The sequence below is a fragment of the Pocillopora verrucosa genome, chromosome 6 (genome assembly GCF_036669915.1).
Source record: "Pocillopora verrucosa isolate sample1 chromosome 6, ASM3666991v2, whole genome shotgun sequence".
NCBI lineage: Eukaryota > Metazoa > Cnidaria > Anthozoa > Scleractinia > Pocilloporidae > Pocillopora > Pocillopora verrucosa.
In genome coordinates, this window is record NC_089317.1 from 15129160 (window position 1) to 15145074 (window position 15915).

The window sequence follows — 15915 nt, forward strand, 5'->3', positions numbered from 1 at the left end:
CATAAATGTCGCTGGTGAGGTTTAAAATCTGTCAATTATGTTTGTTAAATTAGCAAAGAAGCATCTTTTCTGAGACGATTATACAAAAATGTATTTTCATTTTCACATTTTCCAGATGGTTTGGTTCTAAATTTCTTTGGAAACCAAACATCAGTTGTCTAATGAATGAGTTTAGGCTACAAGAGTATAGACTCACAGACAACTCTTCCATACCCTGGGGAATAAATTTCACAAACACAACTGTTTACCTATCCTTTGGAACATCGGGCTGAGGTCTCTTGCTCCATGTTGAATTTTGAAATATATCGAAAGTTTTCGATTGCCCGTCGTGCGGGAATTTCTCTTTTTTATATACAATTCTGATAAAATTTACGTTGAAAAACGTACAGCAATGCTACCACTTATGTTGCCTTACGTACAATACCACTTATTACCAGACGTTAGTTACTGATTGCGTCACGTTACTAACAATGTTACTACGTTACTTAAAATATTACACTTTTTGCGGTACTCAACAGTACTACAATAGGCACTGCTTACTCTTATATTCACTTCATGATAATACGCAGCATAAACAACATATAAACAAAAGAACGAATTTACACCATTTGCCTTAAAATGCTTTTATCAAATATAATTAACAGCAATGTAGGATTAAAATAACAATACAAGGTTGTTTGTGACACTCTTTGTTCTTTTCTTTGTAACTCCTCCTACATTGAACTCCTTTTAACATCCTTTTAACATCGCTAAACCATAAAGAAGATTTTGAAGTCATCTTTAAAGTTAAAATTACCTATAATCCCTTTCGTGATGAGTCACCATGCAGTAATTTCTGATTGTGCAAGTAATATTTCGCGTATAAAAAGGTGAAGCTTAACTCCTGAATACTATCTTATTATTGCTTACATTTTCCCTTTCATTGAATTCATTCAGTTGGTGAATGGTTCTCGATTCCGGGAACAACCTCGTAACTTAGAGAAGAATGATAAGGACGCATCCAAACCAGTCGCTAAACACTTTCCAAATCATTCTAAGTTGCATAGGGCAGTCTGCAGCCTTTCCCTATATCTGCACTCTTTATTCTAACAGTATCAACGAACGCTCGGACGTTGCTCCATTTTCGGCGTATAAAGCACACACAACTCATAATTTCTCTATTGTCTCTGACGAAGGGCAAACGCTAAAAACGTCAGCATAGTATCTCTTTACGGTTGCAAATTTACATCGTCGAGTCAGTTGTTAAAATCAAATTATCTTGTGATACCCCAACCAACGTTGAACCAGTATATTCCTCTCTAGCTCATGGAAAATATTTGAAATTTTTTTCTATATGCTGCTGATATTATAACGACGTTTTAATGTCGCTTTTGATAAACTGGAATAAATGGGTAAAAATTTTAAAATTCTGAAATTAGTCATTCTCGGGTAATAGTGAACAATGGGATGCTTAGTTTTACCTTGTAAATTACACATGACTTTGGTGGCCCGGTAGCCAAAAGTGCAAAATCTGACTGAGGTGAATCCAGTTTGCGGACAATCAGTCAGGGAAGTTTCGTTCCCAAAACACCGTAAATCATTTCTCCACTCGACTCCATCATAAATCCAGAGAGGCTCGGGTCGCAGGGCAACAGCTCTATCAAACCCCAGGTGACGGCAAGTGACATGAGCATTATTGAGGTTCCACGGAGCACTACACCACGCACCCCAGGTTCCATTAAATTGCACTTCAACACGGCCATACGAAGATCGATTATAACCGCCACTTAATCGCACTGTTGAGCATAATATAAAACGAGAAATTTGACAAAGATGGTGAAAAGCTGACTGAGGGACTTAGGACAGGAATGAAACTGCGGAGTCAATCTACTTACCAACAATATCTGACGCAGTTCCCGTCCGAGGAAAGAGTCCTGAGAAATTTACAAACAAAAGATAAATCCTAATAACAGTAGAGGGATTCTGGTCGTGGTTTAAAGTTTCTTTCTGAGCTATCGTCAATGATGCTTATATATATCTACACATCTGCTGAGAAAGGGAGAAGATGAATGAAACGTGTCTCTAAAGTAAGCTGCGATCGGCCAGTATGGTGAAGTATCTGAGGAACATTTGAACATTGTCAGCCCTTAAAGTAACATATTCCTTTTGAAAATTATATATCAATTTAAATGATGGCTATATATTTGGTATCGAAAGAGATTTTTATCAGACATACAGTGATTTCGGGTAAAATTAGCAGTTACGCGACTAGACGTCCTTAAGAGCCGATATCGATCGAGAATGAACTGCCAGAGATCACTCATTTAACAGGGTAGAACAAACGTTTGACTTCTGTTACATTTGCAGAAAAAACGAAGCTATATTTGATAATATCAGACCGTAAGTTAAAATTCTCAAGTATTGATCTGAATACGCTAAATGGTTAAAATCACCGAGGCTTGGGATGAATAAGTTGCTAGATAAAGTCACAAACAATTGTTTACTGCGCGGATTCTATGATATTTCCTGTTTTGTAAAAGCAAATCAATCAGACACAAAGTACGTATGATGACCAACATCATGATCACATCACATCGCTTTTAAAAGAAGACAAGGAAAGGAATGACTGAGCGAGTTCGAAATTTGGACTTAGGATCGATCTTCAACTGCACTATATTCATCATTGTGCCAAGTTATTTTCACTCGCAAAAATTTTTTAAGTGGTTGGTTCTTACCTCCGACAAGAAATATACAAAGTAGGACTCTAGAAACAGCCATCAAATATATCCTTCTGTAGCACAACTCGTTCGCTGTTGGGTACTCCACTGATTTGTGGTACAAGCATCTCTGTGGAATGAATTCAATGTTGTTGAGTTGTTTGATGGTGACATCATGAGGTACGCATTTTGGTTAAACCTTATATTGTCAGTTTAGTACATATTGGTTATTCGGTTTGTGGCAATACCAGTAGTAACGGAAACAAATAGAGGTATATTGAACTAACGGAAGGCTTTTACGATTAAATAGACCTTAGGGAAAATTTCATCGAGTAATCTTGTCTAACGACGGATATTTGGATGTTGCAAGGCTGGTTTTGACATTTGCATAACACTTTCTTTCATTGCATCCAAAAAAAATCTCAATATCTAGAACGATGAACTGTTTAACAGACAGAGAAGGCTTTACTGTGCTCTGTTCTGTTACAAAGCACGCAGGAAGCGGCTAGAGCACGAAAGAAGTGTTGGGATAAACCCAAGACATAGTAAAGCGTTTCTCCCCACTTCTTGAGTGCTCTAGCCGCTTCCTAAGTGCTTTACAACAGAACAGAGCACAGTCAAGGCTTCTCTATTTGTTTCATGATAAGGAATCCGTTAACTTCCCACGCATTACTTTCAATTTTCAAAACAAACTTTATTTCCAAATCGAACAACAGTGTCGTCAGCATGCTCTATACTCTCATAAAGCACACTACAATAAGCCAATCAGAATCCTTGTTAGAATGTTTCAAATAATATGGTTGGTTGAACAAGAGTAAAGCTGTCAAAAGTGTCAAACCATCAAAGTTCGCAATAGTTTACAAACTGAAATAGTTCGGCAGGTCGATTTTAACACTTTTGCCTTAAGTTTTCTCAGTCTCTATTACAGAATCTGAAAGTGAAATTCTCAGTGAAAACCGGCTGAATTGTGGCTTATAAAGACGCGCAAGTTTTTAGAAATAACAATTAGAAAACAAACTGCCCATGATCAAGGTGTGTGTTTTATGAATGAACGACAGCCGAATTCGCAAGAACATGAAGATTGCTCGGGATGGCAGCGCCGTAAAACTCGGCTCGGTTGCTGAAACTGCTGTAACTGCTGCTGTAACTGATGTGGTCTTCCAGTCATCGGAAAGGATATCAGGGCAAGCTCCTAGTTTTTCAATCGAAGGGCAGCTGATGTAAAATCTGAGGCTTGCTTCACTGCAATGACCGGAAATCACCATTATGAGCAAGCCGCGATGGACCTCAACATGATTACAGTCGCTCTTACACCGTCATGATTAGTATTAATTTTAACATTTAGGCCAGTCTGGCTTTATTTTTCATCATTCCTGTTTGTTTTGTTTCAGTGTTAGCTGAGTTTGATTTTTAACATACGTAAGCTTGCAATCTAGCTGAGCGTGAAACCTTCAAAACTTGGACTGTCCATTTCGCTTTCTCTTTGATGATTTTTGTCTCTTCTCACGTTATCATAACGTCAGTTACTGTGCCTGACATGTTTTCAAACCTTTCTTTGGTTCTTCTGTTGCTACTTGCCGGCTCGCTTGGTTCGAAATTTCAGTTTCAATCAACGAAAAAAAGGCTAAAGAGAAGTCCGGGAAAAGGTCGGACCGACAATTTGGCAGATGGCGTGACAGCTTTAGCTCATCTCTATGCTTTGTATTCTGATAGAGCACACTCTTTCAACCAATGACAGCGCGCGTTATATCCAAACTTTATCATAAATCTCCATCGCCTTTTGGCCTCCCATCAACGTGAGCGAGGCCGCAATCTATCCCTTTTACATTCTCAAATTGCTCTACATCACGGCGCATGGAACACTCTTACCTCATCCTGGGAAGAAAAAAAAAGGTGCTTGCGCCTCAGCCTACCAATTTATTTTTGTCAGGCGCTTGATGAAAATGGGGAGTTAAGTTATCTTTGCGGTGACGCCTAGGATTGTATCAATTAAAAATGAACTTTCTGTACCCCTTAAAATCGGAATTCAACTGGTAGCTCAATGTGTTCAGTTTATTGTCGCAAAACTGCAACAGCAAACTACTTATGCTAATATTTGACTATGTTCGTGTAAATCAACTTGCAAACTCAGAATGAAAGGGTAGCGAGTATATTTTTCGTTCCCCTTTGTTTGTTCAGCGTACGGCTGCTCAATATTATCTAACAACTCAGAAAGCTCAATCTAACAAGCAAAGGTGTTTCAAAATATTAATATTATAATCAGCAGTGGACGTTTCCAGCTTAGAGGCATTCCAGCACTTACAGCTTTTTCAGAAATTTATCTTTGAGCGGCCGATCATCAGACAGATAGACAAGACATTTCACGAGTTTGAAGAAGGTCTACAATGTTCATCCCGGCGGTATTTTTTTGATGGAGTTATTAGCAAATCCATTCTTTGTAAGCCACTGATAAGTTCGTGCTTGGTTGCGATTAACGCTGTAAGAGTCATTTGTTCCTGTCATAGAGACCACCTCTTTTGTCTTACCCTAACTCAATAATGTTTGGAGGAGGAGGATTTCCAAAGATAGCTCAATTACCACCCTAAAGATGTGAGATTAGATAGAGTCATTTGTTCCTGTCACAGAGACCACCTCTTTTGTCTTCCCCAAACTAAATAATGTTTGGAGGAGGATTTCCAAAGATAGTTCAATTGCCACCCTAAAGAAGAGAGCTTAGATACCGCCTGTTTAGAGTCGAGCGTTCGACCGATCGATTAATCAAAAGAACTGGCCTTCAAGAGTATGTCCTCCACTTAAATGGATAATGATGAGTTGTAATGTATAAAGTCAAAAAATAAAAAATGGAAGTTGCTTCTCTATGGTGAGCTTTATTCATGTTCTCTAGATCATTGTAAAGACATATTCTGGTTCTCAAGGTGATGCACTTGAAGCTTGTCATGACCTTTTGTGCCAAGAATTTGGCAAATAAACGAATTACTCGTCCGCGTTGCCTGTGTTAAGCAGACCTCTATCTAAGGTCCAGCCTAACTTGAATCCATTCTGTAAATTAGCAAGTGTGATTTCCTTTAATCGACTGTGGCCAAACCTCTCAGTCAACAGCGCGTTTATATAATTTGCCCCAAAGCAGTTATTTTTAGCATAAGGGATTTTTTTCATCAATCTCACTGTAGTCTTTCTTACAGAATGAATTCGATGACAGCCTTATTTTACCAGGATTGACTGTGCTTTTGTCGCAGTCAGAGCGTTGCGCGTAACGGTCGGACATACTTTTTGAAGCTCTGCTTAAAGCGTTCAAGAAAGTCAATTTAGGCACTTATAATGTCACATCAACAAGTCAAATCGCTTAGGAAAAGTAATGAGGATCTAAAGAGAATGCTCGATTCTGCTCGACGTGATATAAAATTACTAGAGGAGCGAGTTGGTGCTCAAGAGTTGGTTGTCAGCTTGATATAACCACTAACTCTGCACCTAAAAATATCTGCAATCTTTTTATTTCTACACAAGACATACATCAGTATAATACCCGATCAGCATCTTCTGGTAACTACTATATTAACTATTCTAGGCTTAATCATCATAAAAACTCTTTTTCTATCGTTGGGGCTAAAATTTGGAACAGTATTCCCGAAAGCTATCGAAGTCTGCCGAAGCACATATTCAAAAAGAAAATTCAAGCATTACTATTTGCAACTCTAGGAAGTCTGGATAGTTATGCTGACACTAGCACTCTTATTTCTGAAATAAAAAAGGCATCTTAATTATAACTCAAACATAATATTTTAATTTACTTTTTATCACCTTTTCCCTCTTTTGTCAAATAATGTATGCAAAATTGAGTAATTCGCATAATTCGTGTTTTTGTAATTCGTGTTGTATGTCCTTAACACCGCCTGCCTAGATTAGCTCGCTATTTGCAGGAGGTGATTATTGTACAAAGATTTTCCTGCAAACTTAATAAACTTGAACTTAGAGCAAACGGCGCCTATATCTCTTAAACACGATAAAAAGCCAAAACTTGCTCTATTCCGTAGCCTAGATAACTATATCTAACTACAAAACTCCCTTATTTTTTCTCAGCCACGTCAAAAATAACAACAACAATGCTACTTTGTCACTCCCCCTAGAATTTTGGTGGGATGCTCCTTCCATTTCTAGACTACCATACGATGTAGAATCTTTTAAAGCAAAAACATCTAAAAGGAAATTTACGGTAACCCAACCATAAATGCCTTCGACCTGACCAGCGATGATTTTAGCATTGCCATAGTTCTGAAACAGAAAAGGAAATTCTCTTTGTCGTTAAACAGTTTCCTAACCTCAACTAAAATAGCGTTTGCCTGATCATCAGGCAAGAGTCTCATGCATGCTGTTGCTAACAAAAATATCGGAGTGGATACTTGTTTGTCCTTTGGAATAGTTTGCTTAGCAGATTCAAGAAGAGGATTCATGTAAGCTTCAACTTGAGTCGGGTCATCAGAAAAGTCAGGAATTCCAGGTTTCACTTTATTTGGTGAGGCATCGATCTGGACAACGTCAGAAGGTTGGAGGGAAGGACCACTGGCAAGGAACTTGTAGATTTCCATGCGAGTGCCGCTGGACCCTGCGTCAAACAAGATGGCGTGGGTATTGTGACCGGTGGATGGTCTGAGAGACAACCAGCAAATAGAAGAAGCTCAGCAACACATTAAATTTTATCTTATGTTAGTTGTTTCGGTTCGTGTCCGTGACACTCATATAAAATGTTTTAATATTCCAAAGCTAATGAAACTGAAGCAGGAATTTCTAGCTTTCAGTCCGACATCGAAACTGCAAAAAGTGAGTTTGCCTTGTTATACGTTATAAAACTGGTTTAGAAAGAAAGGCGAGAAAGAAAAAAAACCTACCATCAAGTCCGTTTTTCAAAGATAGATTGACAGTCTTCATTTTACATTATGATTCCGTTGTTTTCAAAGAACATCAGCCAGTCTCTGTAAACTTGTTCTGCGAAATTGACATGAATTTTTCTTGCATCGTGATTAGCATATTACTCCGGCTGAAAATTTTCTGCAGGAATTTTCATCATGTTTTTTCCACCTTCGGTAAAAGATAAAAAAGTATACAACTTTTTAGCTTTGGCTTGATAATGCTAGGAATAGGAGCAGGATTCGAAAACGAAAAAAAGGACAGTAGTCAATCTAGTTCCTCTCTATTCATCTGAAAATCACCACTAGCAAATACTAACATTTTTGGATGTCACAGAAAATTTAAAACCGATCGTGTGCCACCCAATGCGAAATTCAGACACTTATCACTTATGAGTCGGTTAACTTATTCTCGGCAAAAAGCAGCGTTTAAAATGCCCTTTTTTAGCAGACTTAGTTATTTAAAAATATTAGAACTAAAAATGAATGCCTTTGAGAGTCAGAGAGAATTATTCGAATTATGTTATAAAACATTGCCTGCTTAATAAAACCAATGCCCTTTAGTTTGGTTGTACTTTAGGCCCAAAGGAAGAGCAGCACGTGCATGAGTCAAAGTTCCAACTCTTGTCGCCTCCTGTCAGCTTTTGTTTTAAAAGCTTTTCTGTTCTGGAAAAATAAACAAAGGTGAGAAGGAAAAAAACCCTCGTCAGAGTTGCTTTTCAAGAGATAGATCCATAAAGATACTCTCTTCATTTTACAGAGAGATTCAACATGGGGGATTCTGTACTGAAACTGATTTTCGGTACAATTGAAAACCTTAGCAGGTAGGTTTACTCTTAGGGTATCAGAACGCAGTCAGTGTCATAATTTCAATTGGGAATTTAATGGTGGAGGAAGAAATTTTATGCTTTCCGGAGCATATTATGAAATATTAAAAAAATTATGTACATCTGATAATACAGTATTGCTATTTTTATGATCATGGCTCAACAATTATAGCCTACCATACCAACCGTTTGTAGACATTTCAAGGCCCGAAGTGCTTTAAGACCGTAAACCAACCACTCAAATCCAGCACAAACGTGAAAGGCATCTGCTACAGCATTAGTAAAGCCAGTACTGACAAAAGAAGAGTAAACCTGAAAGAGAAAACTCCACACCCGCGTATAGCAATGAACGTTTTCCCTATTTTCGACAGTCTAACGCGCCCAGGCGAAAAATTGTTATGCAGCAGGTTGAACCATGGCCAGCACTTGCTATAAAAGTGCCAGTCAGGGTAAAATAAGCGATGTCTAGATAAGGTAAAACTTATACCTTAAATAAACAACAAGACCAAGGTAACTAGAGTCGTAATTTATCTTCATTGTGTCGTTGTCGCTACACGCAATAAAGATATACAACATATTTTGAGTGATAGATGATAAAGAAAAACCACTTCTTGGGTTTCTTTACACAGTATGTTTTACACTTGCTCGGTTCTCGGGCCTCGTTAGCATTGTTATTTGATTGTTCATTTGATTAGCAAATACCAATACAAATTGCAAGTTAATGGAAATACAAATTAAAAAACAGAACATTCAATATCTGAATGCTTCGTGTCAGTAATACTTATAATCAATTAAATATCTCTGAATACAATACATGAAGGAAAAACTTCCATTACATGGCAACAACTCATAAAACCACATAATTCAACATCACCTGCTGTTCTCAAGGCTCCTGACGGTAAACTGGCGTCACTTCTGACTCCTCTGTAGTTAGCATAAACTCTAAAATGATACGCAGAGTCCTCTTCGAGACCAACAACCTCCGCAACTGTGCCTGTCACCGTGCATTTATTATTCCAAATAGTCTGTTTACACGTTGCGTTCATCCACGTTGTTTCTTCCCCAGGTCTTATATTTACGGTATATGTGGCAGATTGAAGATAAATTGGTGACCACCTGATAGTGATTGTATCAACGGTGTTGTTTACAAATACCGGAAAACCAGGAGCATCTTCAAAAACATATAAACGGAATTGAGAAAAAAACAAGCAAACAAACAAACAAAAACAAGATATAATCAACGAACGTATTGAGAAAAATAATGATTCTGGAACCAAAATCCTCTGAACCTGTACATAAATTATTAACAGATCTAAATAACCGAGGGACCGCGGTAGCAGTCCTTCCGCATATTATTTAATCATTCATCAAATACAGGACAACAGAACTGTCATTGTCAATTCATCACACCTAATTTCATCACCTATCCTCAAAAGGACCGTGAATAGGCAGGGACAGTCATTTCTTCACACTTCATTTCATTTATTCTCAGCGACAGGGCTGCGGGTCTTCAGGAGCAATCGTTCAGTGAAATGCAATACCAATTTAGTTAAAAAAATAAGAATTTTCAAGCTGGGGCTGCAGAACTGCACAAATCTACGGATCATTCAATTTTCACACTCACTGCTAAAGCGCGGTGAACACCAAGATTAGTGCTCCGAAAACTTGCCGATTATTTCGAAAATCAAAAGCTCTCAATAGTTGATTTACATATCCTTGGTTTCTTTAGAAGATATTTTTTTTATCAACCTTGTCTAGGAAGTAACTTTTAGATTTTCCACCGAACGGAAGCACATGCTCGCTACTTTTTTTTAAATAGACATTTGATCCTATGAAGGACATTTACTGAAAGATTTGCATGATTTCCATCAGAATAACTCAGTAGCAATCTAGACGTGATTTTCACGCTGACTCAAATTCATCCATTCTGTTCTGATTAGTTTCACGGCCGATAGTATCATTTACAGATGTAGCACCTCCCAGTTAAGTGCTATGCTGCTTCATGAAAGGTTCTCCTCAATTATCCGTTAGATGATTCAGTTGTACTAATTCAAATTGAAATGGCAATTTCAGGCCGGAGCATTGAGTAATAAAAGAGAGTTTAGACGATATCTCCTTACCGAGGACGGTGACTTTGACTGTAGCACTGTCTCCTGAGCCGACTTCATTAACAGGGATACAGGTATACATTCCAGCTTTCTTCACAGTAACGCTAAACATCCCAGAGCTGCTGGTGGCGATTAAGGCACTATTGAATACCAACTGAAACACATCAACGGTAGGGTTTGCATCCGAGGTGCAGTTTAGGAACAAACTGCCTCCAGCTAACACGACAGTATCCTTTAGGTCAGGTGTCATTCTTGTCCCAGATGGCAAGTCTGCAACACAAAAAGAGTTCGTTGTTCTCGCGGTCGCGCATCAGGACCTGATTGGGGAACGACTGTATCAAAAATTCCATTCGTATGTCGTGCCACTCCCACGAAAGAAACAATTTCTTACAATAGGGTTTTAAACTCTATAGTCATCATCACATTTACTTTGGGCATGCGCCTCAGCTGATACGTGCACTAAAAACATTACAGTTAATTGACTCACAAAACACATCCAGTTGACATGTGCTGATCGAACTATTGCTAATTCCAGTCCATGCAAAGCACTGATATGTCCCCGCTTGGCTGCGATGAACATCCAACAGAGTAAGCTGTTGTTCATTGGTGCCAAGAACATCTCCTGTGTCTTTCCGTATCCAGTTAACATTTGGGGGTGGATTTCCAGTTGCATTGCAGTGAAGAGTCGCGTTATGTCCCTCAATGATTGATGCTGGACACTCTAAGTTTAGAACCAGAGGTTCGTCTATACGAAAAAAAGGAAAATTAAGTGTTATAATACTTGATATTGATGAATTGCTCGACGACTCGATCACTTTACTGCCAAGGTCAGCCCCTATCGGTAGAAATTGCTTGAGTGGAAATATCCCACACGCTATGGCGTTTGAGAATCTAAAGGTCTTAAAAGGTGTACTTCAACGGCTGATCCAGAGGGATGTCTGGGAGGTGCGGAGACCCCTTCCCCTTATCAGACTAATGAGTTTTCCTACCAAAGTTTTGCATTGAAGGGATGAAATATTACTCCTCATCTGGTATAATTTCTTTTAATGGTCTACAGTTGCCTCCTCTTATGAGTACAATTCATGTACACGGTAAGGTGTTAACTTGATAATGGGGTGTGCTGTGTGACCGTGGGGTGGAGGAGGGTTCGACGAGCCTGGGTCGGTTGAAAAGTTGTTTGCCACGAAAAAAATTTCTTTGAATCCTCCTTTTCAGTAATTCCTGGATTCACCCTTTGCAGTCGATTCTGATTTTGAAATAAGTTATTGATTTGACAATAATTTGTATTAATTAGAAAGGCATCATTTGTGCAGTGAAACAGTAAAGGCCGGTTATTGAAACGAGATCCAACCCAAATTGCGGTTTTACGCAAGCAGTGAACCTCGGTGATTCTCCAGAGGGGGGTTGATTTCAGAGAAATAAATGTCCTTCCACTACAAAGTCTCGGCCTCTTGACACTGTTCACAAACAATTGATCCTCAGATAAAAGGTTGGGCTAAATTGAAGATAGCCTAGAACGTGGTTTTGTTAAACAAAGGCTAAAATTTGTTTAAATAACCGGCCCTAAGGGTTTGGTTTACACGATTTTAACTTACCAGGTACGTCCAGGCGACATGTTCTGGTGGAACTTTTACCAATTCCATTCCACGCCAGGCATTTATAATTGCCTGTTTGGCTACGGTTAAAAGCTGAAAAAGTGAGCTCCTCACTGCTACTAAGAACTTCTCCTGTTTCTTCCCATATCCAAGTAATATTCGGAGAAGGATTACCAGTAGCATTACAATAAAGAGTCAAGTTACTTCCCTGAACTAGAGAGCTTGGACATTGTATGTTTAAAATCTGGGGTCCCGCTAAAGAGAAAAGAAAAAGATCAGTTAAAAAATTAATTTAAAATAATTTCCGTATTATATTAACGGCCTCATGTTCAAGACTTATCGACTTGCGAAAAGAAAGATGTCAGTATGTCGAGTGAAATTGCGCGAGAAAAATACTGTGGTATAGAATAGTTTACCTTCTTATCTAAAATAATAATGCAAGTAACTGTCGTTGTTCAAAAGGGATCTTATGCCTGGTAAGTGTGCTCATGATTGAACGAGCGAGGACACGTGGTAAAATAGAGGGAATTCAGACTTAAAAATAATATTCGTGATCCGAGTGGTATGGCCAATTTAGCTGCCGGGATTTCTTGGACAGTGGAAATACGACTTGCTGTTTTTTCCAAGAGGGCTCAATAACTAATCAATGCTTGAGGGCGTAATGCGTCTCCTTTCGGCAATTCTTGCATCTGTTACCAAATTGTATCAGTTACGAAATCAAGAGATCCTCGTAGCTAAGAACACTACTGAACTGGTAGTTGAAAATAGGACCTGAAAAAAATTCAGGCCCGTACGGGATTTGAACCCATGACCTCTGCGATACAGGTGCAGCGCTCTACCAACTGAGCTAACAAGCCAACTGGGAGCTGATCAATGTGTTGGGTCCAAATAAACCATCCAAGTGATGAATGATGATTTTAGATATATGAAATTCATATATTTGCACTGCGGTTAAGAAACGAAATTAAGAGATCCTCGCAGGCAATCTCCAGGCTCCCCTTCATTGAAGGAATGTACCTTCTTGGTAACGTCAACGCTAAATAGGGAGCCGACAGCGAAGCTTGGAAGATATGGTAAGATAAAGTAAGCCGCAGTAAAAAGGAACGCCATAAGGATGTATGAAGATATCAAAACTGCGACTGGCCCCTAGGCCACCAAGATCACCCTATCACCGATCAAGTCATGAGAGTAACTATAACGCGTGGTGGAGCACCGCCTGTAAGCCGTATGCAGCTCAAAACGTAGTTACTGATGCTGCCCAGTCTAGTGGAAACTAAATAACCTGCCTCCAATGGAAGAGCTCGTTAGGACTCAAGGGCATACAGGAAGTTTTGCAGAACTATTTCCCTGTATATACCTTTGGGCCGGTTTGTGGTGAGCTTGAAGCCTTTCCTATCCCCTACTGATTCTTGTCATCACCCAGATAAGAAGTGGGCCTTGGCAATGTTCCTATATCTCTTGATCTGGGTTTCACTCTTCTCGTGTCTTTATTTCGTAGGCTAAATGACGTAGCAGGTAACAGTGACTGTTGCAGCTGGACTTCGCGCTCCCAAGCTGGGTTCCCATACTGGATATTCAGGTTTCAGAAGTGCACAGAGGCGGTCTTTTCAAAATTAACCACGAGGCCACCGAGTTGCAACTTTCAAGATTGTCAGTTGTTACTCAGGGTTTTGGATTACCATTGCGTTTTACCAGTTTTGATTCAGAAAACGCTGAGACGTTTCATAGAGTTTTTTTTGACGTCATCTTAAAGGGATGGCCGATTAAAGATTTGCTTTTATAAAATCTTTGGATGGTTTATCGCCGCTCAAATAACGATAATCTATTTAAATGAGAGACGCTGGAAACCGAGTTATTTCAGATCGTTTGCGCTAATTCGTCACACACTCTTACTTTAAATCTAAGCTCACAAAAAAAATTTTTGTGATAATCCGGACCCAAACTCGAACCATAGAATCAGAGACTTGGAAATCTTAAAAGAGAAGTATGACTGATGCACGAAATATTCAAACAAAATTATGTACTCACGGGGAACAAAAATCGGGAGCAACAAAGCTGTAACGTCACCGTAAACTTTAAACAACGTACTGATGTGAGGGTGGCAAGAAATCATTTCGATTTTTTATTTCAGCTTTGTCAGAGAAAGACTGAGTATGTGATAGTTTGACCACTGCCTTATTCTTTATCGCCGTACATTCTTCGTGTTACTCCTACTTTGTCCCGTGAAAATAAAGGTAGCCATTTGAGGCTCAAATTTTGGAATTCGTGTACCTTCCAGTGGACTTAGTACCTTCATAACATATGCACGAGCTGCGAACCTGACTGTTTACGGGCATTCACCTAGCCATTCACTTTGTAACTTACTCCACTACCTACCTACCAAACTATCAACCCAAGACGCAACTTTCAAAATTGTGAAAAATATGCGACTTGTACTCGCCTGAAGCGAGATAAATCTATTTCATAGAAAAGGCAAAGAAAAAGACACTTCTTACAAGTTAATTTGTAAATTTGAAATGAAGCTCTTCAGGTGTTTAAAATTGTGTAGTGTCCTTAAGCGTATTTTCTTTTAATTTTCAATGTTGATGGGTTTTTTACTATGGCTTAGCTATCTTCAAAGAACAACGAAAAGTTCATAACGAGGATATTTTTTTAACAGTCACCCATTCAAGTACGGGGTTGCGATTGGCTTCATAGATTGGCTTTTGGCCAAACTTCATAACCTTTCAAGGAAATGATCAAATGATTTGTTTGAACTCTTCCCGTATGTCCAAGCGTAAGTCTGTGACAAGGAGAAGAAAGAGTTAAAGATATAAGGTGTGTATCATTGACCTATCTTTCTCATTGTATTTTTGGAAACAGGCATTGGTAGGGAACATTTACTGAAAGTGTAAAAAAAAAAATTATGGGATGACTTTTTTTTCTAAGGAATCACCTTAGGCAGACAATATATGGATACGATAAACTCGAGAGATCATATAATGACAGTTAACTCGACGAGTAGAATGTCAATTTAAATGAGGAGGAACTCCCTCTTTGGTGCTTTTCTACGAGTAATTAACTGATCAGATTATTATGATGGTATGCAAGCGAAAGAAGAACTGGACAGTAAAAAGGGCCGTTACTTAAGACTTCTTTTAACGGATCTTACACCCCATTCACACAAAAGCTTAAACAGGTTTTAAATCTGTTTCGTTAGAAACGGTTTAAATTTGTTTTCTACAAAGAAACTGCGAAACCGATGTTTGACGACTTCAAATTTAGCACATTTAATGAACAAATCAGTGACTACTTGGATCTGATTTTCATTCAGTTAATCCTGAAAGTTTAGTTAGATATGTTTTGTTGGTGTGAATTGGGTTAGCGTCGATTAGAAAATCGGAAACAGTAGGTAGAATCACTTTAAACAATGCACTTTGAATATGTATCACCGCCTTACCTGTGGGTCGGCACACAACGCCAGCGTCAGCGTCATTATACCAATGATAATACCAATAATAATACCGATAGTAATAGCGGACTCCCCATCCGCTGTGATAACAGTCCAAGATCGAAATTTCATCTCCTTCACAGTGCACATAGTCAAGCCATATTTGGCCAGTTCCCCTTCCAAATGCTGCATAGCTAGGCGCTGATAAAGCTCCATCGTATCCAAGCTGACGACAAACTACATCAGCCTCCCGTAGGCCCCATGAATGATCAAAAATGGTTCCCCAGGTACCCATGTGCAGCACTTCAACACGACCAGAGGACGGGGAATTGTCGGGACTCACCAAACGAATATCTGT

General features: G+C 38.9%; 2 protein-coding genes, 1 non-coding gene and 1 pseudogene across 6 annotated transcripts in view; all 4 read right to left on the minus strand.

The window, feature by feature from the left end:
* The window catches only part of LOC131795753 (scavenger receptor cysteine-rich domain superfamily protein-like), a 12569-nt gene extending 9699 nt beyond the window's left edge, over window positions 1–2870 (minus strand). For all 3 annotated transcript variants that reach the window (XM_066168114.1, XM_066168112.1, XM_066168113.1), the window contains exons 1-3: window positions 2715–2870; window positions 1875–1913; window positions 1461–1775 (exon numbers count right to left, since the gene is read on the minus strand). In XM_066168114.1, coding sequence (XP_066024211.1) covers window positions 1461–1775; window positions 1875–1913; window positions 2715–2757 — 397 coding nt within the window. In that variant the 5' untranslated portion in view covers window positions 2758–2870. The remainder of the gene's footprint in view (window positions 1–1460; window positions 1776–1874; window positions 1914–2714) is intronic.
* A 3301-nt stretch (window positions 2871–6171) lies between these two features.
* Window positions 6172–8961, minus strand: LOC136281905 (ectonucleoside triphosphate diphosphohydrolase 5-like; annotated as a pseudogene).
* Window positions 7205–15915, minus strand: part of LOC131784030 (deleted in malignant brain tumors 1 protein-like) — a 67326-nt gene continuing 58615 nt past the window's right edge. The window contains exons 20-27 of one of the 2 annotated variants that reach the window (XR_010717838.1): window positions 15567–15911; window positions 12128–12382; window positions 11020–11277; window positions 10545–10802; window positions 8611–9595; window positions 8135–8263; window positions 7580–7769; window positions 7205–7340 (exon numbers count right to left, since the gene is read on the minus strand). Coding sequence is in view for 1 of the 2 variants with exons in the window: in XM_066168099.1 (XP_066024196.1) it covers window positions 9216–9595; window positions 10545–10802; window positions 11020–11277; window positions 12128–12382; window positions 15567–15911 (1496 nt within the window). In the remaining variant the exon portion in view is untranslated. The other variant, XM_066168099.1, reaches the window with a different exon arrangement.
* Trnat-ugu (transfer RNA threonine (anticodon UGU)) lies at window positions 12912–12984 on the minus strand. Its single transcript has one exon. It is a non-coding gene; the product is annotated as a tRNA-Thr (tRNA).